Below are 27,800 nucleotides of genomic sequence, written 5' to 3'. Positions count from 1 at the left end.
AGAATAAAGCAAAACAGTAATAAAAATATTTGGCTTCGAGGAGATGGTAGAAGGAAATCTCCCTAATTTTCTATGGTCAGCCTCCAAAGAGGCTCAGATCTCTGGTTCCCATTTGCTAAAGGGGGACAGGGGAAGGAAGTTAGGGGAAGTGGTGTGTTTGACTAAGCCCATACCCCAGTAGGCTCACTATTGCTTAGCAGGGAGGCTGGCTGGTTGCTTGGGTTCCCAGCATCTGAAGATCCATCATTGCATGGATCTCAGGAGAGGCTGGTGGTTTTTTTTCCTGGAGGGGCCACAGCCTGCCACATCACTGCCACTTATCAGTGAGGGAAGCTGCTTGCTTGGTTTCACAGGGCCTAAAGTCCAAAATTGCACAGGAGAGCCTAATTATTATATGTCTGGATGAAGATTTATTTTGGTTATGGCTAACTGGGTTCTATATGCCTCTCTTGTCTGTATATCAGATTCTTTTCTTATTTTTGGAAAACTTTCTGCTAACATTTAAGCAAATAGTGTTCATTTATCATTTGTGTTGACTCCTGCTTTTTCATTTACATCTATTAGTCTTATACCATTTCTCTTTGTATCATTTTTTTAGCTGTTGAATTGTCGTTTCCTAGTTCCTTGTTAGTTTTAAGAGATCTTTTCTTTTTCATGATCATAAGCTTGCATCCTGTGTTTAAGGTCTGAGAGTCAATATTGAGCTTCATTAAAGTAGTTTTGTCATCTTTTAATGGGATTTTTAAATTCCTGTATATCCCTTTGAGTCTATTTAATGCATCTCCTTCAGCCTTGTAATATTCATTCAAGGTTTCCAGCATTTTCTTATGGCCTTCTATATTTTTTATCTAGATATTCTTTAGAAACACTCAACATTTCTTTCATAATGCTTGTCATTTCATTTTTTAACTTGAGAAATTATTTCTGAAGTCTGATTTCCTTTATAGCTTCACAGAATTGTTTCTTTCAGTTACTATTACTTCAGAAAGTTCAGTTGTGTGCCTTCCACTGTGTGTCATTTCAGTGTCTCCTGGGTTTGTTCTTGGTGGTCTGGAAGACTGATACTGCATCTAGCTCTTCCATTTTGTCATTTTCTTCGGGGACTTGTGTGGCTGGCCAGGCACCCTCTTGATGGATTTCACTGGTATGCTGTGCCAAGCAGAGCTTCAATCCACTAATATCCTTGTTGCTAGCCATGGAATATTCCCAAATTATGGCCCCAGAGCCTTGTGTTCTGAGAACTGTAAAGCTGGATAGGCATTCCCCAGATGGACTGAGAAGAGACACTGTGCTGGCCGGAGCTCAGATCTCCCATGCGGCTAACAAGGACACATCCACAGAGCATGGTGTGGGGTGCTTGTGCCTGGCTAGGTAGCGTGTAGAACCTCCATGACGCATGTGGCTAGCCTGGATGTACCAACAGAGTGTGGTACCTACTTCAAGGTGTTTAGAGCCTCTGGGCCATGTGGCTAGCCTGTGCACACCACTGGTGTATATTCACCCCTTTAAATTCTTTGCTCATTCACATAGTTATCTATGGGACACTGCATGCAAGGCCTTCATGACACTGGAGAACCAAACATATTCAGACAAATTCTGCACAGGTGAAGCAGTGCCAAAATAAGGGAGCAAAAAGAAAGAAATAACCATTACTCTCATTTTGGAACATTCCTTTCAGATAGCATCAGAGATTCAATCAATATCGGGTGGAAATTAATGAGCTGAATTAACAGAAATGAGAGTCGTTATGGTTTCATCTGACACAGATTCGAATTTCAAACAAGAGCCTCCTCTACATCTAACCCTGCAGAGCAATGATCACCTAATTGAATTCTTGCAAGAATCAGGTAAACTACAGCCCATTCACAAATGCCCAGCACTCTGCTCCCAGCCTCAGGCTTCTGGAGCAGATGCTTTCTCAGTGTTAGAGTAAGGGTCTCATTAGCTGAGATGTGGTTTTATGAGGAGAAGAAACTAACTGCTTTCTCCTACTTGCTGATTAAGTTTACTTGCCTTACCTAAATATTTCATGTTGTGAAACTCACAGTTTATAAACCATTGCACCAAATATTTTCTTTTCACATTACATTAGAAGTTTTCATGTCACCTGGTAGTCAGCTACTCTTTCCTGGGAAAACCCAAACCTTGATCCTCTAGGGATTTTTCATGGGAAGAAATCCATTCAGAGTCAATTACCTCATTTGAAACTATTCCAAGTATTCTAATAAATGAAACTACTAAGCTAGTGGTTATACATACTGTCATAGACTGTGTCTGCACATATAAATGGAGGAATTGCTTTCGTGTTAGAATGACCTGAGAGTGAACTGAAAACTCAGATTCTGCCCAAGCTTGTGAAGGTGTTCAACTGGCTTCTAGACCTCAATGCATCATACTTTCTTGCTATATTTTCATCACTTATAGTAAATGGTGGAAGTACTCAATTTGCTGGGATGAGATTGGGGAAATATTTTTTAAATCCTAATAAACAGGCCTCAGGAAAATAGTTGTTTGGATGGCTACAAGATGTAATAGTACTGCTTCTACTTGTGAGAAACATCTGTCATCAACATTCCCAAGAAACCGAATTGCATCCATTGCCTTGTTAGGTACATGGTTTATTCACCAGGTACAAAGATGTTACTTTAAATCATGAAAGTGAAATCCTTTCCAGTTGTGTGACCATAACTGAGCAAAAAGAGAAAATTTCACTGAAGAGATTTTTGTGTTGTTAAACTATTGTTTGTTTGTGCCTTTAAAAATTGGATTGAATCAATTAATTTACACTAATTTGGTAATTTTTAGATAATTTCACAGCATTAGAATTTTTATGAAGATATTTTCTGAGTAAGTGAGAATATTCAAATACATTTATACAATATGTACTGGATTAACTTGAATATTTTTATACTTCTAAAAGGCTGAGATAATGGGAAGCTATTGTACTATAACCACTTTTACTATTTCTGAATCCCTTGCTGAGACATATGCTGCCATACGTTCTACGAGAACACAAAGTCTTATCGGGTACTTGTATTCACTGTCCATAAAAAATTCATTGATGTCCTGGATCAAGGACAAGATTTACAATTTGAATCTTGAAATTTGAATCTAGTAACAGAGAAAGGAAGCCAGTTCAATATTCCTTTTTTACACAGGAATCCAATAAATGTCTTCAAGATCCTATACATTCATAGGAAGTGTCTGCTTTGGAAGATTAAACTTTTAAAAGATAGAAAATTAATCAGAATATGCAAAAATATTTGTTTTTCATGCTAAAATCTGATAGATACTTCCATTTTTGTCAGATAATAAGTTGAATATTATATATATATATATATATATATATATATATATATATGAATTAGAGAATTTTAGTGTACATGTCATACCAGCTATGTTAATGGTATATGTGAACAAATGTCTATTTTGTGCTGGAAGTTTCAGAAGGGCTACTGTATGTTAATCTAATATTATCTCAGCAGACATGATAATAAATGCACAGAGAAACCCATGGTTAAAGAAATATTTTATCCTGTGATTTAAATTTGTTTTCTTTTAGGAAACATGCTCTTAAATATTTGGTAAATTAAACTCTGTGGTATACAGTACAGTATAAATACTCTATTTTGCTGTATGATGCAAATGATGAAACTTCCCATTGGACCTAATCTCATTAAATCTAGCATTGATAATTAACCAGAATAAAATCAGTAAAGATTGACAGAAATAAGACATGAAACAAGAACAGGACGTTGATGACCTTATTCCCTTGTATTCTTAAGCAGGTGTGCCTTTGTGTCTACAGCTTCAACACCTGTAGATCTTCTGAGACCAGAGGAGGACTGCAAAATGGATGCAGTAAGGTTCACCCACAGCTGGCTTCTAAAGACAACTCAGATTCTTTGTGAGCATTTCCCTCCACTATCATATTCATGTTAAAATAACATTTAAAAGAAAATATTATTAAGTATACAAATGACGATGATATCTTTACTGTTCTCGTGTTTCTTATTACACAAAATACTTTTGTTCACAGGTAATTATTGCTGACACGCACAATGAAATAGGTATTTCCGAAGCCATTGACTTTTAGTCCTGAAGTCATTTATGTGTTATGATTGTGCTATTCTTTAAATCATGGAATATGTCAACAATGCTTATTAGATGAACAGATATCTGCCTTTTTAATTTGGATCCTATGCACACAAAATCATTGAGTGCCAATAATGGCTATCATGTAGATTTCAGTCATTGTATAAATTCTTTACATACAATAATACTTAAAAAAAACAAAATGAATCAACCTTTGTGTGGTTAAATGATGAAATTGAGGTAAACCAAGGTTTTGTTCTTTGCCCATCATCACCTAGACAGCAAACAAATGAACCTGACATTGCAACACAAGTGCTGAAGCTCACTGTCCACTTTGCTCATTAGTGTGCTGTGCTGTGTCTCCAGGGAGATCTCAGGTCTTGTGCAGGTGCACACTTGATGTGGAACTCAGAGTCACGATCTGGTCACTGTAGTTACCTAATCATACCTTTCTGGATAACATTTTTAATATGCAATTATGAGGCAAAAATTATATTGTGCTATGTAAGTATGAAAAATGAGTAAAATGCCAACAGAAAACAAAAATACAGTGGAACTAAGGTTGTATACTTTTGGGCTGAAAAAGATTCTGAGGTTATCTGAATTCTTCTCTTTTTTTAATGTGCAAAGTGAGACATATTCATGATTGTAGTTAGTAAAATGACAAGAATTCCTGCCTTCTCATACTCAGGATATACTTTCCATTGAGAACAGGATTTTCTTTTATCTGCACAGTGAACTTCTATTTCTGAATACTCTTAGTTCTAAGAAACATTCTGTATAAAACAATGGTAGGTGTTCACTATTTCTCATTTTCTGTTTTCATCCTCTTTCATTACTGAGCTCATGCCAAGTGTTTGGAAAAAATGGTTACTAACTGATAATGATAGATGATGACACTTATGGATTATTTCAATTCTTCTAGAAAAGATATATTGAAAACCACGCTAGTGTAGGCAATATATTAGAAATTGGTCTAGGCAAGAATGAAATGGGTATAATTCTAGCTTCCAAACAGTTGACACATATTCGGGTAAAGCAATTGCTCCAGGATGTAATGTGTTAATAATTTTGTAATTATCTGATAAATTCATAGAACAATTTTTGAAATTTTGTGAGAGATTCATGCAGATGGAAAATCTCCTGAAATGTGCAAGGAATCTGTCTTGCACTGCAACAGCATAGTGCTGAGCTGGATGCCCCAGGAGAGGTGTTAGTTTTGCTGTTGAACATATAATGTGATAAATTGCTCCCTCAAAATACTACCAATTTGGAAGCACACTTTCTTACCTTATATATTTAAGGCTCATTTCCATGTCTAGAAGCTTAGACAGTTTGAAATTAAAAACCCATTTCTGTCATTTGTGGATTTTGTGCCATGAAATAACATTTAAAAGAAAAAAGTTATAAAAATGCGAATGACTGTGATTGCTTCACTTTCCTCTTCAGAGGCTGCTAGTTAGAAAGTGTTACACACAGGCTGAGCAAAATCATCCCAGGGAAAAATAAAGCATCCCTAAAAGAAGGTCCTTTGAGTCATTCTAAGGATGAATTGTTTGTAAGTTTTCACTGTGCGTTCAGCACTGTGGAAGATAGTGATGAGGATGTGCTCTGTGACAGATTAGATCATGGTCCTTTTAAATTTATTCCAAGCCCTGTTTTTCTAAGCTCTCCCCTCTGAACCAGGCCTTCTTGACTGAATGGGACTCAGAAAAAATGTCACAGAATTTGTCCTCCTTGGCCTCACTCAGGATCCCAATGTACAAGCAGCATTATTTGTCATGTTTTCACTCAGCTACACCTTGACAATGCTCAGCAACTTGCTCATCACTGTCACTGTCTTCACCAGCCCCTCCTTGGGCTCCCCAATGTACTTTTTCCTTGCCTATCTCTCACTCATGGATGCTGCTTATTCCACTGTCATCTCACCCAAGTTGCTTACAGACCTTCTCAGTGACAGAAAGACAATATCCTTCCCAGCCTGCATGGGTCAACTCTTTATAGGGCATCTATTTGGTGGTGTTGAGGTCTTCCTTCTGGTGGTGATGGCCCTTGACCGTTACGTGGCCATCTGTAAGCCTTTGCACTATTTGACCATCATGAATCGGCAGTATTGTATCCTTCTGTTGGTGGTGGCATGGGCTGGAGGGCTTTTACACTCTGTTGTGCATTTGGTCTTTGTATATAATCTCCCCTTCTGTGGCCCCAATGTCATTGATCATTTCATCTGTGACATGTACCCATTACTGGAGCTTGTGTGCACTGATACCTACTTTATTGGCCTCATGGTGGCTGCCAATGATGGAGCCATCTGCATGGTGATCTTCATACTCCTGCTCATCTCATATGGCTTCATCCTACACTCTCTAAAAACTCACAGTCAACAAGGGCGGAAAAAAGCCCTTTCTACCTGCAGCTCCCACATCACCGTGGTTGTGCTATTTTATGTTCCATGTATTTTCATGTATGTTAGACCTGTTTCCAACTTTCCTGTTGATAAATTCATAGCTATTTTTTGTACAGTGGTTACTCCTATGTTGAATCCTTTAATATATACATTGAGAAACTTAGAGATCAAAAATTGCATGCAAAAACTCCTGCATAAGATTTTAACCACAGGTACCATACAGAGGTCTTTATGTTCAAAATATTGTTAACTTTAAAGAAACCAGAGGCAGTGGATTCCAACAAGGGAGGATGTAACCAATTCAATGACTTGCTAGATATTTATCCACTGTATTTTTACAAGACCATGAAGAAAGCAAAAAAAAAAATATTCTTTGAGAATCATTCTAATAGACAAATTCCTGAAAGTAGGAAAAAACTCAGGCGTGTGTCATATTACAAGTAATGGTAATGAGATTACCATTGTAAGTTTAATTATCTCAGGTCAGATTGAAATAGGTCTTTAAAGACCTGGAATTCTTTTAATAATGAAAATTAAACTACTTTTCAAAATTTACTATTAGCTACACTCATAAAAAAGAATATGACAATTGTAAGAAGCATATTTTCTGAGACTAAAAAAGAAAATTTTAAATGGTGTTATTCATTATTTATCATCATATCAGATTTATGAATCTGCATTATGTGCATTATATTAGGATTACTTTCATGTCTATATTCTCAGTTCAGATGTTTGTATAGCAGTTGATATCGTGTTTAGCTAAAGACATTGTCAGAGAAGATTTGTGAAATGTGTTGAAGTTGTTGATAGTTCTTAACTACAAATGATAGTTCTTAACTACATTAAGATAAATACATTGTTTCAAAATATATAATGAGCTAAATGGGAAATATATTTTTATGATACCTCTTTCTAATTAGTTTGTGTAATTTTGTCATAGTTTAAGAAGTAGTTATTTATTTAATTTCCATGACACTGAAGAAATCCATAACTATCTTCTCTAAAACCAGCTTGGTCCTAAAAGGTAGTGTTAAATTTCAATAATTTATTCACAGATAAAAAATTATTTTGTTAGGGTGGAAATTTTTTGTTTCCACTTTACATAACCAAGAAAACAAATTTTTTAGTCTGCTTGCATGTTAGAACATCACACATCAGGAAGGAAATCATATGGAAATAGCATATGGAAATATTAACTATACTTGTAGAGATTGTCTTTTTGTTTTTACAAATGTATTTTACATATATAAGGTATCAAATGTGATAGCATGGATACATGCAAGTAATTAAAATGTTACACAAGTCTGTCAAATTAACATACTCCTCACTTTATTTACCCAAATTCATTGCTTATGTTGCAAGAGCTATAAAATGTTTTCCTTTAGCATCAATGCCCAATTCAGCGCAACTTTATTACCAGACCTAATGTACATCAGGCCGATACAAAGAAGCAGAGGCAGATATGTGGGAAAAATCTAGAAATCTTCTGTCAATATATTTACTTTTATAACTAAAAATATGTATTTTGAGCTTTTGTAGTTTAAAGCACATTAAAATTTCTATGCATATGCTACAGTATGCACAAAGTTTTCACAAATTCTGTAGTCCTTTACCTAAAACATTATTTATTTATTGAAGATGCTCTTGTGAACTTTCCTGATTCCAGTCCTCTATGTTCCCTCCAGTGGTAATCACAATGCTAAACATTTTGTGAATAACTAAAAGTAGTTAAAAAGTTAATGTATGTTTCTTAAATTATTTCACATATGTATGCTTATTACTCACTTTTATTAAAATTTTATTAGACAGGCCATAGTTTTCTGAGTTTTATATCCATAATACTATTTTCTAAGATTTGGTCATGTCACTACCTATTATTTTAGACTCAGAATTTCCCTTGCTGTATCTGATTCCCTCATTGAATGTCCACATATTATATATCCATTTGATCCAGAGTCAACTGAACTGTTCCTGTTTTTATATTTCAAATAATACTCCCATGCACATCCTAAAGAAATTACTTTGTGTTAAACAGGATACTTATACATCCACTTTTACATATAATTGAGTTTTCCCACAGGCTGTATTATAAATTATGCTGTGACCAGCAATGCATAACAGATTTTTGTGTCTAGATGTACCCCCAAACCTTAACATAATAATAAGGCCTTTTTAGAGGTGGCTGAATCTAGATTATGTGATGCTGTGATTAGGGGTGTGAACTTAGTAAATCTGTCCACTGATTGGTTTGTCATAGTTCTGGTTAGGATGATGAGTGTGAGTGTCCTGGTGTATGCAGCCGGTATACTGTTTAAGAGAAGAAAAGACTCTCAACTTCCCTTCTTTTGTTGTCTTTGTTGTTTTCCACCACTATGCACTGTTGTTCCTATTCCATGTGCCACTCTACCTTGGAGACCACTGAATATGGACTAACATCTCTACAAACTGTGAGCTAAATAAACCTTTGCTCACCTAACTTGTGGATGTAAGATATTTTATCTCAGCAATGAGAAAAGCAGTGGAGAAAATTTGATACCACAAAAGTGGGTTGTTGCTGTGATTTACCTGACCATGTAGTTCAGGAGTCTTAGGGAAGGGCTTGAAGGAAAAGACTGGGAAGTTTCAGAGATGTGACTGAAAAAGTAATGAAGAAACACTTTAGCTTGTACCATATGGGAGATTCTAGTTACAATATCAATATGAAAGACCAGAATATTGGTCAAGACCAGACTCAGGAAGAATCTACTGGGAAGGCGCATTGCTTTGGTGGCCAGACTCCAGATGATGTATGTTATGCTTTGGCAGAAAGTTTGCCAGCATTTGGTTCATGTCCAGAGACTTTGTCTGAGACTAAAATTGAGTGATGAACTAATTAATCTTGTATAAGAAATCTCAAGGCAGTCAAATGTTGAGGGTTGGCATGTTTACTGCTGAGGGCTTTTGGATATAGCTACATTAAAAATCAACAACAAGAAGCCAAGAAGAATGATTTAAAATTCTGTGAGTCTGGCCAGAAATGAAGTGCCAGTAAAGCTGTAGACTACAAAGATACAGCACAAAAAAAAATCTTGAGTTCTGAGCAGGAGCAGCTGAATAGAAATGGGGCCTGAGGGCATCACAAGAAGCAACAGACCTCTGCCCTCTCTGCAGACTCAAAATTTCAAAAATGAAAGACTGTTTTGAGAAAAATATGCCAGAGTACCATGTTCCAGAATGGTGCCAGCTTAAAGAATTTGTTCCTAGAATTGGGTTCAGAATGCTTAGTTATTCAGGCACTAAATTCCTACAACCAAGAGAGGAAAGCATGACTACTGCACTAGCAGGTATGAGACCTTGGTCTCATCTATGTGGTGCTGGTTTTAGGTGCCTGCAAAAGGAAGACTTGTGGATCCAAGCAGGTTTCCATTCAGATTTCAGAAGGCTTTATATGTCAGGCAGTGTACCCCTGATAGGGCAGAGTGTGAAGCTTTGAGTACCAAGTCAAAGATTCAGTGATGAACCCAGAAGTTTGGAGAAGCCAGTGCATCATCTGGGGAAGGCTGCAAGGAGTGAGCAGAACCAGCCTAAGAGAGAAGATGAAGGAGCTGTATTCAACTGCAGTTCTGTAGAGGTGTAGCTACCCAACTCCTTAGGAAGTTACGTCTTATTACTGATTGCCTTTGATACTGCACGTGGACCTATAGGATTTACCATTTGCCCTGCTTGATTTTGATCATTTTGTGTTCATCCCTTGGTATCCAATTGTGTATAATTTTTGGAATAGAAATGTCTGTTTTGTGCCATTGTGTGTTGGAAATGTTTAATTTCTGTACATCTTTTTTTTTATTTAAAGAGAAAGAAACAAAAAAATACATGGAGATAAAAAAAGGGTAGAAATAATACACACTTACAGAAAAATAAACGGTAAGAAATCACCAGTTGATAAGTTACATATTGTCACCTTAGATATCCAAAAATGGGCATCTGAGATGAATAAACACTTCTCAGAGGAAGAAATACAAATGGCAAATAAATATATGAAAAAATGTTTATCATCATTGATTATTAGGGAAATGCAAATTAAAACCACACTGAGATTCCATCTCACTCCTGAAAGGATGGCCAGGATCAAGAAAACCAACAACAAGTGCTGGAGAGGCTGTGGGGAAAAAGGAACTCTCCTACACTGTTGGTGGGAGTGTAGACTGGTACAACCTTTGTGGAGGTCAGTCTGGAGATTTCTCAAAAGCTGGGATTGGAAGTCCCATTTGTTCCAGCTATTCTGCTATTAGGCATCTTCCCAGAAGAACTGAAAGCATCATACCAAAGTGATATATGCGTACCTATGTTTATAGCAGCACAATTTGTAATTTCCAGATCATGGAAACAACCCATATGTCCATCAACCGAGGAATGGATAAATAAGCTGTGGTACTTCTATACAATGGACTACTACTCAGCTATAAAGAAGGATCACATTGAGGTATTTATCAATAAATGGGCACAGCTTGAAACCATACTCATAAGTGAACTAAATCAAAATTGCATCTGTGAACTCCAAATAGTTTCCCTAGTGTAGGAAATGAATCAAATATATAAAAGGACATGATAACCATGATTCCCCATTATATGGCCTTGAAGCCTTATAAAATTTTCACTCATTAATTGGAATGGCTTTATTCTGGGCTGTTTGATATTATGGCTGGTGATGCAATGAACAGCTACTTTGAAGAAAATAAGACATAATAACAGCTAGTGCCAATTTAATACCATCTTGTCTTAAAGCCGCACCAAATTATGGTTCTTCTGTCTCCATTGATTTTATCATGTTGTAACTTGCTGGATTTTATCGTATGTGGTAGTATAAACAAAAATTGTTATAGGTAAAGAGATAATATTGAAACCATTGATCATTTTTCTGTTACCTGGTTCTAAATATTCTACAATGCTTTCATCCACTTGAATGGTGTTACACAGTCTTGATATGTTTGATGCTATAGTATATGAAGTTATATTCAAATATTTCAAAGAAAAAGACACTATGGTAACTACTATTAAGTCAGGTTATTTGGTGGTGAAGCACTAGGTTGCTGACAGTGTCATGCTTTAACCTGTATTGTTATGTTGTTATGCCCCCTTTTATCTCATCCTCTCCCTTATTCATTAAAAAATTATTTAATTTAAAAATATCAACCGATAAAAAATGCTGCTGGATCTGTAGGGAAAAAGAAACCCTTTACAACTGTTGGTTTGAGAGTAGACTAGTACAAACACTGTGGAAATCAGTGTGGAGATTCCTCAAAAAAGTAGGATTAGAGATCCCATTCAACCCAGGTATTCCCCTTCTGTGTATCTTCCCAGAAGGATTGAAAAACATCACACCACAGTGATATATGTGAAACCATAAGGTTCAAAATATACAATAGTCACTGTGAAATGGGAGGAAACTGTTCAATAAAAAGAAGAAACTAAGATAGAGGAAAAGAGAAAGGATAGAAGGGAAAAGAAAAAAATGCAAGTTATTTATACCATTAGTGTCACTTAGTTCACTGAATAGGAAAGGTTGTGCTAATATTGAATGAAGAAATTTTTATGCCCATATTTTGTACTTGAGTGACTAAAGATAATGATGTGTAATTTATCAACTATTGTTACTTTTCATTATTTTGTTGTGAAAATTTGTTTTACCTTTTTTTCTTAATATTAATAAATAAAGTAAAAAAAAGAGTTTGTGTTGATAAGTCTGTTGTTATTTTGATAACTTTCCCATTGTAGGTAATCTGCTTCTTTTCTCTGGCTGCTTTTAATATTCTGTTCTTTTGGTGGATTTCTGGAATCTTGATTATTATGTCTGGGTGTAGATCTGTTTTGGTTGTAGGTAGCTGTTGTTCTGTATGCTTCTTTTATCTGGATATCATTTCTTTTTGCTATACATGGGAAATTTTGCTTTAATATATCTGTGAATATTCTTTGTATTTCATTTTTGGTTGCTCCTGCTTCCTCACTCACATGCTTTATTCTTAAGTTATGTATCCTTTTGTCATCTTCTAGCCTTTTAATTGTTTCTTTCTGGTTCCTTGTTATTTTTAAGAGGTCTTTTCTTTCATTATCATATATCTTAAATCTCTCTTCAAGTTTCAAAACGCTAACTTTAGTTTTAGTTTCTGTCCAGGCATTTTGCCAGTGTTCAATGGAGTTTTTAGTTTCCTGGTAATCTCTTTGGATCTGTTTCATGTATTCTAAGTTATGTTTAAATTCTTCTTCAGAAGTTTCTCTTTCTTTTCTTATTTCCTAAGTTCTTCCTTCTGTGTTCTCTTGGGCAGGGCTTGCCATTTCTTTAATTAATCTCTTTATATCTTGCCTCACTTGGATCAGGAGTATAGCTTTAAATTCATCTATGAGGTCATGGAGGTATTTTTTATTTCGGCTGATGCTGTGTCCAGTATTGGATGGTTACCATGCTTGTTCTCTTCAGTGTTTATTTATCCTGGGCTTATTTTTCATGGAGTTTTTTTTAATTACTATCTCTTGTCATGTTTCTGGTTTCTTTCAGACTGGAGTGTCCTGGGGGTCACTGTCCCTCTCTGTATTGCTTAGGGCCTTTCAGAAGTGTGTTGACTTGAGTTTTTGCTGTCCTCCCCAATTTGCTGTTATCTGGGGTAGGCAGGGATGCAGGGATGGTGCAGGCTAGCCTCCAGCCTCTGTGACAGTCAATCTGAAAATTAGGCTGTACTTTGTGGATGTCACAGAGTCACAACTATTTTGTATCTGCTTATTGGGTCCCAACCAGAGGCTTGGTTCAGCCTAGCAGATCCTGCCAGTTCTCTCTGTGCCAGAAGCAGCTGTCTAATGTCACCATGGCACAGGGCTCTGCCCAAATCCCATCTGTCCTCTTCCAGACCTCTCTGTGCCAGGAGCAACTATCTAATGTCACCACGGCAGCGGGTCTGCCCAATTCTAAGATGTCCTCCACTAGTTCTCTCTATGTTACTGATGCAGACATGGCGCTGGGCTCTGCCCAATTTCAAGATGTTCTCCACCAGACTCTCCATGTTATTGATGTCGTCATGGTGGCAGGCTCTGTCCAATTCCAAGATGTCCTCCAGCCAGCCACAGCAGACATGGGATCCAGTCCCTAGTACTCACCAGGACTCAGTGCAGGTCTTCCTCTTGAGTCTACTGCACACTACGCCACTTGCCTCCACTGCATTCCCAATACAGTGTGGAATGGTCAGAAAACTGCACTGTGCCCAGCTTCAGAGCTGCAGAGCTTCTCACAATCTCCTCCAGTGCAGCTGGGCAGCCCTGGCTGCTCACGGGGTCCTGGGTCTAAATTTCCAGTGCTCACCAAAAGCTAATACAGCTTTTCCTCTTGGATCCACTGGTCAGTTTGACGTGTTAAAGGTGCGGGATTTGCAGACCCCTGTTATCAGCCATCACAGTCTCAGCATGACCTTAAATCCTCTTGCAGACTCCTGTTATCAGCCATCGCAGTCTCAGCACGACCTTAAATCCTCCAGCAGTGCTGTCTTGGTTAATAAGAATCATTATCCATTCATCTAGCCCTCTCTATGTTGTCATATTCTAGCATCTAATATGATTTCTCCGGAGAGACTCTCCACCCAATCCCCTAGCAAGCCACCATTTTTGAAACTCAGCATGTCTATTTTTATATGAAGATGATCTAGAAGGTAAGGAAATTCAACTACCTTTGTGCAGCACGTTATCTTTTTTTGTGTGGGAGGAATTGAATTCATGACCTTGTGCTTGCCAGGCAGACACACATACCACTGAGTTAAATTCCCAGCCCTAGACACTATCTTTAAATGGCTTTACATTATAGGTGTTAGCTTGGCTTCTTTTACACATCTGAGTAAGATGATGGGAAGTCTGTTGTGAAAATATGTTTGCTATCACCACTTGACACTATTTCTGGATCCCATAGTCATCTGTATATTATCACGTTTTGTGAAGACACAGGCACATGAGTTATTTGCAGTCATTTTCTTGTAATAGAAACACTGGTTTTCAGGACCAAGAACAAGACTGAAGATGAAAGTTTATAAAAATGACAGCATGGGCTTCAGGGATGTCTGCTCTTTCCCTATAGTTGGAATCAGTTACAGGTCATGGGAAGGAGCACTAGAACCAGTCACTTCTTGTGTGTCAGTGCCACCTGCAGGCCACGAAAAGGACAACCAGTTGCCAGCCCCTTGCAGATAATAAGTACTATTCCTGTGTTGTGGGGTGGAGAAAAGAAGCCAGACACTTCCTGTGAGTCAGTGCCATGCATGGGCTGTGATAAAGACAAGCAATCACCAGCCCCTTCCAGGTAGTGCCATTCATGAGCTGTGGGGAGAAGAAAAAGAACACAGACAGCCACTACCTGTGAGTCAGCTTCATGTGAAGGCTTCAAGGAGAAGAGCTAGACACCAAATCCTTTCAGCACACAGAATGAAGGACAAGAAGAGTCAAGCTTCCCCCCAAACGCTGCCCCCTTCAGTCACCAGCTGACCCAGGGAAACACAAACTAAGACGATAGCTATTATTATGCCTGATGGTATGGGCAGCTATTTTGAAGACAACAAGAGGCATTATGATAACCATTATTGATTTCCTATTATCTTTTGAAACCCTGTGTTACTTGCACTATTTTCTTTACATTGGCTTTATTCTTTTTAAGATAAAAATATATTAAAAAAGAAAATATGGTAAGAAATAAAAAATAAAAGCAACAAACAAGAGAAACTAGTGAAATGTTCCTGGGATACAGTGGGTGGTGCTTAGCATTTCTCTAACTATTCTACTTATTTCTTGCTTTATTTCATTGAATACTTCATTTTTGAACTCATCTATGAGGCTCCGGAGATACCGCTTTATATCTATAGGTGCCGTGTTAGATATTGCATGTTTTCTGTCTTCATTCTCCTTTGCATTTCCCTTTCCTGGATCAGTGTTTTCAGGATTGGGGACTGAGGACCCTTTCTTGTTGCTCCCTTTTCCCATACTTTTTGTTCTTTCCATACAAGCATCTGTAGGAGACCCAGTTTTTTTTTCTCTTTGTCTGTTACAGTTTGTTTGAATCTGCTGGCTAGGTGTTCCCACCCACTGCAGTGTAATAGGGAGACACAGACCTGGGCAGCCTCTGCTGGACCCAGCCCTCCAGGTCAACCTACTGAATGCTTCATTGCTAGGGTACACTGCCAGGCACAGGGACATGATTTGGGCTAGACTACTGGATCTTAGTCTGTGGCGTCACCAGGCCAAGCGCTCCCCACCACTCCTGCTTGAGAGGGAAATATGCACCTAAAGTCACTGTAGGGCCCTGTTCTGGCTAGTCTGCTCATTCCCAGAATGTCCTCTGTTGGAGCCTCCTAGTCTATAAAAGGGTCCCCATTTCTTTCACTCACCACAGGTTGATGCAGGGCTCCCTGCCAGTCCCCCTCTCAACACCGTTTAGTTAGCCGATTCCAGCTCTCAGAGCTTTCACATATCTCTCTCCCTGCTGTGCGATTTGGGATGCAGTATCGGCAGCAGGAAATTCAAATCACAGCTTCCAGTGGCACGGGATCCAGCTTCTGCACTGAGATTTTATCTGTTCCTGTTATAGCTTCAGGATTGCATTTCCAGTTGGTGTCTCTCAGCTTAGTTTGTTCCTGGGTCGGCAGGGTACATCTCCCCTCACGTAGGACTCCTCACGTGGCACCGCTCCTGGATTCTAAACTGGTAATCTCAGAGAGCCTCCCTGGCTGCTGTTATTTGTCTGCCATGTTCTCCTGGAAGTCTGGAATCTCCTACTTATCATTTCTTATGTCTGTGTTATGAAGTAACATATTTGAAAGAAAGAGTGAGATACATGAATGAGCATTATGGCTTCCTATTTCTTCTCTATAGATATCCACTGAAAAGGAACCTCTTAAATATAGCCCTGACAACGTCATTTAACAGGGCTATTGGATTATTTGGAAGAAAATCTCAATTTCTGTTTACTTAATGTTTTCTGTGTGTTCACCACTGTGAAATACAAGACAATAAAGATGTGCTCTGTGATAGACAGGATCACAGACCTGTTCAGTTTCCTGTTAGGCTGTTTTCCTTACCCCTCCTCTCTGAAACAAGCCTTCTACCAGATTGAATGGAACATAGTAACAATGTCACCAAATTTACCCTTTTGGGCTTCACGCAGTGTCCCAAAGAATTAAGGGTATTATTTATCAGGCTTTTATTCATCTACACAGTGACAGTGGTGGCCAACTTGCTCATCATGATCACTGTCCTCATGACCCCTCCTGGGCTCTCCAATGTACTTCTTCCTTAGCTGTCAGTCACTCACCTATGGATGATGTTTATTGCACTTCCTGTTCCACCAAAGCTGTTTATAGACCTGCTTAGTGACAGAAAGACCATTTACTTCCCAACCTACATAGGTCAGCTCTTTTTAGAGCACTTGTTTGGGGTGTTAAGGTTTTCCTTCTTGTGGTGATGGCCCCTTGACCTCTATGTGGTCACTTGTAAGCCTCTGCACTATTTGGCTATCATAAATTGGTGGTGTGAATCCTCCATCTGGTGGTGGTCTAGGCTGGAGCTCTTGAATGCTCTATGGTTCAATTTGTCTTTGTTTGTAGTCACCCCTGCTGTGGATCCAGTGTCACTGATCATTTCTTCTGTGACATTTCCCCATTTTTAGAGCTTGCATACACTGACACCTTCCTTATTGGTCTCACTGTGTTCAGCAATAATGGGGTGCATGGTGGTCTTTATCTTCCTTTTCATCTCCTGTAGTTTGATCTTAAACTCTCTTAAAACTCACAGACACTGAGGTTGAAAAAAGCTCTCTCTACCTGAAGCTCCCACATCAGTGTTGTGTTCTCTTTTATTCCTTTTATTTTCACGAATGTTAGATCTTTTTGCAACTTTCCAAATGATAAATTAATTACTGTAATTTATATAGTTATTACTCCTATGCTAAATCCTTTGATATATAGTTTGAGAAATTCAAAGATGAAAAATTCTATGCAAAAACTCTGGCAATCAGAAGTTAACTATGTAGTGAACATCTTCATGCTGAATCTGTTATTAATTCTAATTTAAGAAACACAAAGTAAGTCCTAAGGATGATGCTGTCACCTCAGTGTATTCTTTAGGGAAGTATATCTTTTCTTACACAAAACCATTAAAGAAGGAGAATAAATTATCCTTTATATTGGAAGAAATGTCATAGTTTGTGGAAGATTTGTCAAACCATCAGTTTCTATTCTCTTAGAAGAAAAACTAAAAGATAAAAATAAGCACAACACATCTCCTAACTTTTTAAAATTCATATTAAACTAAAATTTTAGTATAGTTGTATTTTTTTTCAAGGGAGAAACTATAGGCTCCTTTTGGAAATTTTGTGTGACCCTCTTTCATGAGGTAAGAATATGTCTAATGCTCAGATAATTTCTGGGACTAAAAGAAAACTTTTGAACTTGTGGTGTTTATTGCCTTATCAATATAAAAGATTTATCATCTGAATTATTAAATTTGCTTTGAAATTGTTAGTATTGCTTATCAAAATCTATACATTTACAGTTGTAGGTTGTTGGATAGAAGATGATATTGTGTTTAGCTAAAGAGAATATCGGTGAATAGTTTTCTTAAAAAAACTTGATTCAGTTGATGTGGAAACCAGATTGAACTTATTACATTTGGATGTTTTGTTTCAGAAAAGCATAAGAAGCCAAGCTGGGAATGTAATGGATGCAGGGCAGTTAATGTATTCGATGTTTATGACCCTACAATTTTTCCTATACATTTTTTAGTCAACTTGTCTCTTTCTCTTAGGTTTGGACAAAAATGGATATGTGTCAAGTCTAATTTTGTCTTTACTTGAATGTTATATTAATAAATAAAAGGCCAAAGGGCATATAGTCCTTAGAAACTGGCTTATTTCCTATGATACATTTGAGTTAAGTATTCCTGTAGATATCAGCAGAACATTCATTTTTACTTTTAGTTAGTGTTCAGTTTTAGAGACCTATCATAGTTTCTTTTATATCTTTAATCATTTTTCAATTATAGATATTCAGATTCCTTGCAGATATTTAAAATTATGAATGAAGTTGTCCTAATATGATATATTGAATGCATATAAGTGGATACATTTTAAGTTAGTTGTAAGTTTTCATTACACAGGTAAATATCTAGGAATAGATGATAAGAGCTTATGGAAAGTGCATATTTAACTTAGCAGAGGAAATGGTCAAACTGTTTTCCAATGTACTCACTTTTATTTAACAGCTAGCAAAATTGATATTTTCAGTTTTTCTCCCTCCTTGTCATAAGTTGGTGCTAAAAAGATTTTTAAGTTTTAGTCATCTGAATTCGAATGCAGTAATATCATTTAATTTTTTAGTTATTAATATTATTGAGCATCTTTCCAGGTGCTTAACTTTTTGTATGTATCTTCTATGTTAACTGGATTTTACTCAGTCAATACTGATTGTTACTACTGAAATTGTATTTATTACATATCCTAGAAACAACTTGTCCATCCATTTTATGGTTTGAAAATATTTTTCCTCTAACAATGACTTGGGTGTTTTTTATTCTCTTAAAAGGAACTGGAGAATAAAATGGGTTAGTGTTTATGCAATACAATTAATAACCAATTTATTTTATCAATCATTTTGCCAAGTTTAGGGAACCTTTGTGGACCCAAACTCACAAAAATTTTCTCTGATGTTCCCTTTTAGACTGTTTATATATTTCGGTTTAACATTATGTTTAAAAGTCATTTTAGGTTAACTTTTATTTATTCTGCCATAAATATCAATCAATAAATATATACTTTTTGCATGAGGATATCCAATTACCTCAGCACTGTTACTGAAAAGACTACTATTTCTCTCTCTCTCTCTCTCTCTCTCTCTCTCTCTCTCTCTCTCTGCTTTTCTGTAAAGGAATCTCAGATGCAATGTGTAAAATATTTCTGAATATCTAGTCTTTCATTTACATTTAAATATTCTCCAATATTACACTTTATGCTATCTATAGAACACCAGCAGTATGAATTATTCAAAATTATTTGTCTTTTTCAAAGTTATTTTGACTGTTATAATTTTTCCATATTTTCATAAAAATACTTGAAACAGCTTATCAATTTCTACAAAAAAAATCAATGAGTGGTTGTTTACAAATGTTTGAAACTGTGGATGAATTAGAAGTGAAAATACATGTTACTGTTGAGTCTTTCTATTCTTGGTGAACTGCCTCATGTTTTGAGTTTCTTTGACTTCTTTCATCAGTGTTTTGTAGTTTCTAGGAATTATGATATTTTTGTCCTACAGGTTTTTAACTTTAATAGTGATTCAGGGGGCTACTTGATTAAAATGCAAAAACAGACTGGCTTAATCCTAAAATAAGCCCTACTTATCACACAGTATTCAAGAGGTCATTGCTGGAATGGGTATTGGAACAGAAATAGGAAATGGAAAACGGATGTGAAACTTCTTTATACATCCCCATGCTTTCATGGAACAATCACCATGATAACTAACAAACGGTGCATATTACACATTGCCATATAATATCTCAAAGGACTTAAAACATATAGAAGGTGTATCCAACAATAAGAGATTAGACTCTAAATCAATAACAAAAATAAACTTTTCCCCAACCATTTATTAATTTAAAAAACCCCAAAGAATTTGAAGGACAGTAATCCGTCAATATCAATTGGAATGTTTTCAAAAAAAATACAAAGGAATATTTCAAGAAGTTGTCTTGTTTTATTAGTACCATTATTATTATTTTCTATTTTTCTAGCTCTATTAATGTGCAATTAATTGCTCAATAGGGATCACATATACTTAAGGCAAAATCTTCATGTTCAGATGTGTACCATCACAATCTAATGAACACATGGATCATCTCAGAAAAATCAGTATTTTTTTCATTTATTATTGTGATTATAACACTTTTAAGTAATAGAAGTATGCCATTTTAGCAAATTAATGAATGCAATATAGTCTTTTAAGCAAATTTCAGAAATACAATATAGTCAATGTAACTGTGACTACTATGATGCATGAAAAATGTAAAAATCATTTTATCTTGCTTTTCCTATCTTGTGGGCTTTGATAGGCACTACTTTACTCCCCTCTACTGTGAGACTATTTTATATCCCTTACATAAATGGCATAAGGCATCATTTTATAAGTCACAGTAATACATCCTCTAGGTTCACTTATATTATCATAAAAGCATATCATTCTTATGTAATGTTAAGTAATATTCAATTTTATGTATTTTATAAATAAAACCAATAAAATATTTTGTCATGTAAATATTAAATGATTATTATAAGTGTGCTAGCATCTGTCGGTGGTATCTTGGTTCATACACAATTGATTTCACAAATCTGCGGAAGATGGTGTTGCACACTTGATGTGGAATTTGCGAAAGGAAGAAAATCTTGCCAAATGCGTTTGTTTGTGAACACAAATATTGATGAACTGAGGCACTGTATTACTGTATTATACATTACTTACCAACTTATTCTATAATATATAATATAATTGAATGATAATTATACATACAGCACATATATGTCACTTTTTGGTTGTCCATTCATTGAGTGATGGACACTGGTGTTTCATATGTTGGTTTATGTGAATAATACTAGTATAAAGTAAAGAAAATGAGAGGATACTTGGATTTCATTACCTTTGTAGAGCGAATGCTAATTATTTTTGTATTTTAATAATTATTCAGAAATATAATTGCTGGATAATACGGTAGGTATAATTTTATGTTTTGAAGAAACTCCAAGCAAAGATGCATTCTTTAGAGGAGCTCCAGCTTTTGTCCCTTTCTCAAGAAGTGAGGAGGAAAACACATTCCTAGGGGTATATGGCAAGCTGTGGTCAACATCTCCTTCCAACATAATGTCTTGGTCCCAAGGCTGATGCAAGACTTCAATTATCCTGAATATTTGTTGCCAACACTAACAAGCACTGTTGCTTTTAAAATCTCCAGTGACAAATTTTAGCAGCCAAAGTTTTCTTGGCAAGCAGCTTCAGAACTGAATCATAAAACTGAGCTATAGCAAATAGCTCCTTGTAGCAGGACCAATTCCCTTAACATATTAAAAGATTCTCTGAAGTCATTAGACCACAATTGTGCCTGGGGTTTCCCTCCAGCATGCTGCCCAGCCTGTCACTGAGCTCTCTCTTTTTTTCTGTCAGTGAGTCCATGCAAACTCGTCTTTTGCAAGAGCATCGTCCTCAAATGATCGCTTTCCCTTGTCTCTCAGTCACATCAAACATCAAACAAGACTTGTGTTTTCTTTGGAATTTTCTGATTGTGATAAACATGGCCCTTGAGTGTTCCTTTGTAAGGTGTAAACAACTGGTTTTTAAATGTTTATGTTGAAGGCTTTCAAAAAGACATTCTGGAGTTCATCTTCAGCTTTCCTATGGAGCCAGTTTATCTGCTTGAACTGCTGCATGTGACATCTGAAGAGCTCACTATCTATGCTGTCAATTATGATGCCTTTCCCCAGTGGCAACATGAATGATAGGTTACCATCATATGCAACCTGAACAATGACCCTTTTACAGTCTGCCATATAAAGCAGTGTCACTGTTGCTGCATGGATAGTCACTTTCCTATATGAGTGAATATCCCAAGCCACTGTGGGAGCACCTATCATCTTTGCCCTTGGGAGGCTGAGGTAAAAAGGATTCCAAGTCGAAGTCCAAGTCCTACGTGGGCAACTTGGTGAGACTCTTATGGGCTGAGAATGTAGCTGAGCAGCAGAATAGTACCAAAAGGAAAAATAAAAATTAAATCAGATCACACACATCTGACCACTGCAGATATAATAACTTACAGAGCTCCTCCTGCATTGCTTTACTTTTTTTCCCGATAACAAACATTAAACAGACTGACATCCTCATAATAAAGTTAGAATACTAACTGTGTTCCAACATGTGAATGCAGGCAGGAGAGCCACAGCTATAAGTGATAGATCCCTTCAGGATGAAGCAGTGTCAGACCCAGAAAGACAAGTGAAATTGAGCCTTCATTCAATATCTTCAGCATCCTTTTTCTGCTGGCTGAGAAGCTCAAGTGCTGACCGGGGTAATCCACAGAGACCACGAGCCACAGCCCTGGAGTGAGCCCGGGGTCAGGGCTCAGGGTCTCTAACGCGGTCCCTAATATCTATGGTGTAGACATGTAAATTTTAAGTCTTTTTTCACTTAAAATTATCTTAAACGAAATAAAAGGAAAAAATTTAAATCTTTGCATAAAACTAATATATTTTCGAGTGGAGTTTTGAAAATTTTAAACAACAAATTTGTAAAAGAAAATATTTTAAAATTTAAAAACTTGTTTATTGGCAGCAGAGGGTTGAAGAAAGAGACAAGGAGGTGGGGTGGGGGGTGCCCCAGGGTCCTCACCACTGACCCTGACTTGGTCTATGTGCCATGGAGGGCGCGGAGCAGGGAGCATGTACGGCCGGCAGAGGGCGCGCAGGCTGCACTTGTCGTGCTTCCCACAGGGCCTGGGGCCTTTTCTGGGAGTCACCAGCACTCTTCTGGGGGTAGCGAGGGCACCTCCATGGGGTTCCTGGTACCACAGGGGCGAGCCTGACCAACGGGTGAGGGATGAGGGATGCTGCACCTGGGCTGGCTGGGTTTGATCTGGGCTCTCAAATGTGAACCCACCCCCCACGCCTTGATTCTTATGCTCTAAACCCAACAGCTTTGCACCTTTGGTGCATACCTCAGAACACACAAATCAACAGCATCAAAGTGCTCTGACCGCCGGTGAGCACTCTTCTCTCCAGGAAGGACAATCCCGAAGGACAGCTGGAAGTACTGAAGTTTATACTAGTAGTATTTGAAGTTCTTGCTAGTAGTTTATGGCAGGAGTGTCCTTGGCTCCAGGGCCAAATAGCCACAGGGCGTGAAGTGTGCTTCCTGCAAAAAAATACACCTGCAAGACTGAACACTAGGACAGGTTTTTCCTGCCTTTGGACTGTACCTGACACCTGATCACAGAGCTACTTCCTCGATAGGCTTTGTTCAGCATTTCTAAATTGGCAATCTCTTGTCACACTTCAGAGTGATTATCATGTGCTTTCTTTATGTATCAATTGTGGCTATTTTCATAATTCTATCTCATCCATATTTATTTTTATCATCTCCAAAGTTTATTAAAGCTTTCCAATTCATCAAGTAGAGGATTAAGGTATTGTATATTAAAAATATAATATACAAGTTTAAAAATAAAATTCAAGCTGGGCCTGGTAGTAGACACCTGTAGACCCAGCCATTGGGAAACAGAGGCTGTAAGATTACCATGAACAGGAGCTCAGCCTAGGCAACACAGTGAGCTCAAGGCCATCCTGAATGGCATGGGGACACTCTGTCTCACAACACCAAAGTAAATAAAATAATATAAATGATTTGCGAGCCTCAAATTTAGCTCAGCAGCACAAGCAACTACAAGGTGAAGTCATGAGTTTGATCTCCAATATGAAAAAAAGAAAGATTTCCATGCATGGAAACAACAGAGTACTCTGAATGTGCATGTTATAACCACTATGATATACTATATTTATGTGAACAGAATCTCTCCCTCTGTCTGTCTCTCTATATCTCTCTGTCTCTGTCTATGTCTGACTGTCTGTCTCTCTCTCTCTCTCTCTCTCTCTCTCTCTCTCTCTCTCTCTCTCTCTTTCTCCATATTCATGAGAGGAGTATGAAACCATTTTGTAAGTGTGTTGCCAAAATAAGAAAAAAAGGTCAAATGTGGCTTTAGTAGATGACATTCATGCTTCTTTGGGAACACACATAACTTGAGTGTTGAAAAATATATGATACTGATTCATTAGTGCTATAACTTGTATGCCAGAAAACAAGGGTCAGAAATAGATGTTGGGAAAGAAACTCTCAACCAGAATAGGGTACAAAAGAAGTACACTTATAGAAACAATAGGAATGGGAAAAAAGTGGTAGATATTCAGAAAAAAAAAAGAGTAAAGGGTGTGTTTCTGGTCCTCAAATATAGTATACTTGATATTCTGTCACTCTGTGTAACTATATTTTAAATTAAAATGGAATACTTTTGTCTTCATTCTTTCAATTTTGCCAAAATCCTAATGGGAAAACTAACTATGTTATTATATCAGAATGAGAATATTTTTATCAAGTCAAGTTTAACTACTACAACATCAGCAATTAGATTTATAGAGAAGAAAATTCTCATACAGAATGGCATATAAAAGAGTACAGCTATGAAAATCCAGGGTCTTAGTCACTTTTCTCTTACTGCAGTGATAAAATATATGATCTTGAAATTTCAAGAGGTCCACATTCAGCTGGCTCCGAGGCAGGCTGGCGTGGCACAGGGGCAGTAGTTTAAAACAGCAGAAGACAGCAAAACCAACAAAAGTAAACGGGGGTGAGCGTGTTCTTTCCTCCTTTATATTGTAATCAGGACAGGCCCCTCATGGGAAGTGTAGCTCTCACACCACGTCTACCCTCTCATTTTGAATAGGATGAGGGTGCTTACAAGTGACTCCCCTGGCTCCCTGCTGAGGTGCTTAGTCTTCTAAAGTTTTCAAGTCAACACAATGTATTAGTCGTAATCCACCCCTTATCTTAAAAACTAGACACATTTCATTAAATTGCCCTCCAGTAGGAAATATTTGTTCTTACCCTTTCACAATTTGAATATTAAGACACAGGTTTAACAGTCATTAAGAACCAGTATTTAGTCTATCAATGTCATATAATAGAACTGCATCATGCAGCCACTGACCTCCCAAAGTCTCATGTACGTTCCTTTATGTGAAAGGCATAAGCCTATCTGCAAGAGCTGCCAAAATTTTTAACAAATTCAGCATTTCTGAGAAGTTCAAGTCCTAAATCTTCTTTGAGAATTAAGGGAGACTCTTAACTGTAAGCCCTTGTACAAATGAAAAGTTGAACACTTCCACCATTCATTGTCAAAAGACAAATATTTTCATTCTCAAAGTTATAAACAGGGCTATACCAGGGATTGTGACAAAAGCAAATCCAAAATCCAACATGGAAAACATTAAGTCTTAGGTTCCATGTGTAGCATCTGACAAAATCTCTGGCAAATCATGAACTCCAAAGGGCTCGAGAGAGTCCACCTCTGTGGTACTTCTGTTGGTTAGGGCTCCCTTGGTTTCTCACTGAGGACTGCTTTGCTCCTTTCTTGCAGCTTTCCTTGGATTATCCGTGTTCCTGGTGCTTCAAGACTCTGGGGCTTTTCCAGTACCCCATCAGCTTCACCCTCACAGCTTCCTCTGAGGGTCACAATTCCTGGCCTCCTGGGGCCTCTAAAACCATGATGGAAGCCTTCTTAGCCATACAATTTGCATTCTGTATGAACCTAAAACCAGCACTACATGGATGATGCCAAGATCTTTGGCCACTTGGAGCAGTATCCAGACTATCCTCTCTCTCAGTGTTAGGGCTCAAGTACCTATATCAACACTCAAATGCCTTGAAATTTCTTCTACCAGATTAATTTGTCTGCAAACCTGAATTTCAGTTTCAGTAAAGACCTCTGGACCCAAGAAAAATACAGACAATCTTATTGCCAAGCCATGACATACATCATCTGGAGTCCGACAAAAAAAATAGTCCTTTCTCGCTTAACCCTTCCAAGTCTTATTTTTACCAACAGGATTTCTATCAGCTTGCTGACCTTCTGAAATCTGACCAGAATCTCCCATGTAGGAAGTATAATTTGTCACAACTCTACTCTTAGAGGCAACATGTCTGAATGTTTCCATACATATTCTATAAGTCATTCCCAATGGCACTTGAAGCACATGGTCAGATAAAGTCACAGCAATAACCCCTCTCCTGGTGCCAAATTGTGTCTTGGTTACTAATTGTAAGACAAAATATTTAACACTCAAAGTTCAAGAAAAGAATGTTTATTCAGCTCACAGTTTGTGGAAATTTCAGTCTGTAATCAGCTGTCTCTAAGGTAGGGTGGCACGGCACAGGAGAACAATTCAAGGCAGCAAAAGACAGCAAACACAAGAGAAAAAGGGGAAAGAGAAAGCCTCATTTTCTCCCTTATATTTCAAGAAATTCAGCCCCTCGTGACAGGTGTAGAACTCGCACCGTCTTCACACCTTCTTACACAAAATGAGGATGATCACAAAGTGAAAACTCTGACCTCCTCCTGTATCATTTAGTTAAACTTGTGAACTTCTCAAATTGACCAGCATATCAACCATTACAACCAGGATCTGGCACAAAGGCATCCAAAACACAGGATCATTGTCAGGGATATAGCTCAAGGGCACAGAAATTGTCTGGGACAATTCTGTGCAAGTGCGAGGTCCTGTTGTCAATTCCCAGTACACAAAAAAAGGTCTTTGCCTAGAAACTGACTTCAAAAGACAAGATATTAATAGATTCTTTTTCATTCTTTTATCTCATGTCAGTTTATTGAACCATAACTTTCTGAAGGCATTTTTGACTTATGGATTTCTCAATTTATAAATTAAAGATTTAACATGGGCATCCCAATGCAGTACAACACATTCACCATCCTGTTTATGGGAAATGTAGTTGGAAGGTGAGTATATGTGAATATACATAAAACAAAGAACCAAAAGATAACCATGATGTGGTGCGAGCAGGTGGTAGATGGGACTTTTCTTTCTCTTTTTGTACTATGGTTCCTCACTGATTGTAAAATGAATGTATACCAGATACAAAGTGTTATAAAACTCACTGTGAATGTGGTTCCACTAACAAACACTATGAGCAGACTGATGACATATGTATACAGGTAAGAAAGTTTCAGCAAGGACTGCAAATTACAGGAATAGTCACCAATCTCATTGGGGCCACAGAAGGACAGTATCAAAGCCAAGAGAATCTGCCTTGAGGAAATGGATGCAAAATCTCTCCCAGGCCAGAGTTACCAACACAACACAGATCCACTGCTTCATGATGGTTGTGTAACACAGTGGCATACAGATGACCACATAGTGTTCAGAGACCACAAGGATGGGCCCAAAGACCTTAGACAATTGAACGTGGGATGTACTTGATGGTTTTCCAAAGAAGTGAAGTGCAATGACCCGAATCATGCAGTCAGTGTAGGAAATGATTATCTTCTTAGATTCAGTGTCTATAATTAATCAACAAGCTGTGGTTTCTGAAAAGCAGGTATCATCAAAGAATAAATAGCAAAAGAAGAAGTATATGAGATCCCTGCATATCTGGCTATATTGAGAGGTTATCAAAATAAGTGAATTTGCCAGTAGAGT

At 37.4% G+C, this 27,800-nt stretch overlaps 1 protein-coding gene across 1 annotated transcript; it reads left to right on the top strand.

The window, feature by feature from the left end:
* The first annotated feature begins 5,795 nt into the window (after positions 1-5,795).
* Positions 5,796-6,752, top strand: LOC100725964 (olfactory receptor 4A5-like). The gene has a single exon (XM_013156707.2). It carries the CDS (start codon positions 5,796-5,798, stop codon positions 6,750-6,752), a length of 957 nt encoding a protein of 318 aa, XP_013012161.2.
* Positions 6,753-27,800: the final 21,048 nt, after the last annotated feature.

The sequence above is a fragment of the Cavia porcellus genome, unplaced genomic scaffold (assembly GCF_034190915.1).
Source record: "Cavia porcellus strain 051 isolate PalLab524CR breed Dunkin Hartley unplaced genomic scaffold, mCavPor4.1 scaffold_17, whole genome shotgun sequence".
Classification (NCBI taxonomy): Eukaryota; Metazoa; Chordata; class Mammalia; order Rodentia; family Caviidae; genus Cavia; species Cavia porcellus.
This window is presented reverse-complemented; position numbering and strand designations above follow the sequence as displayed.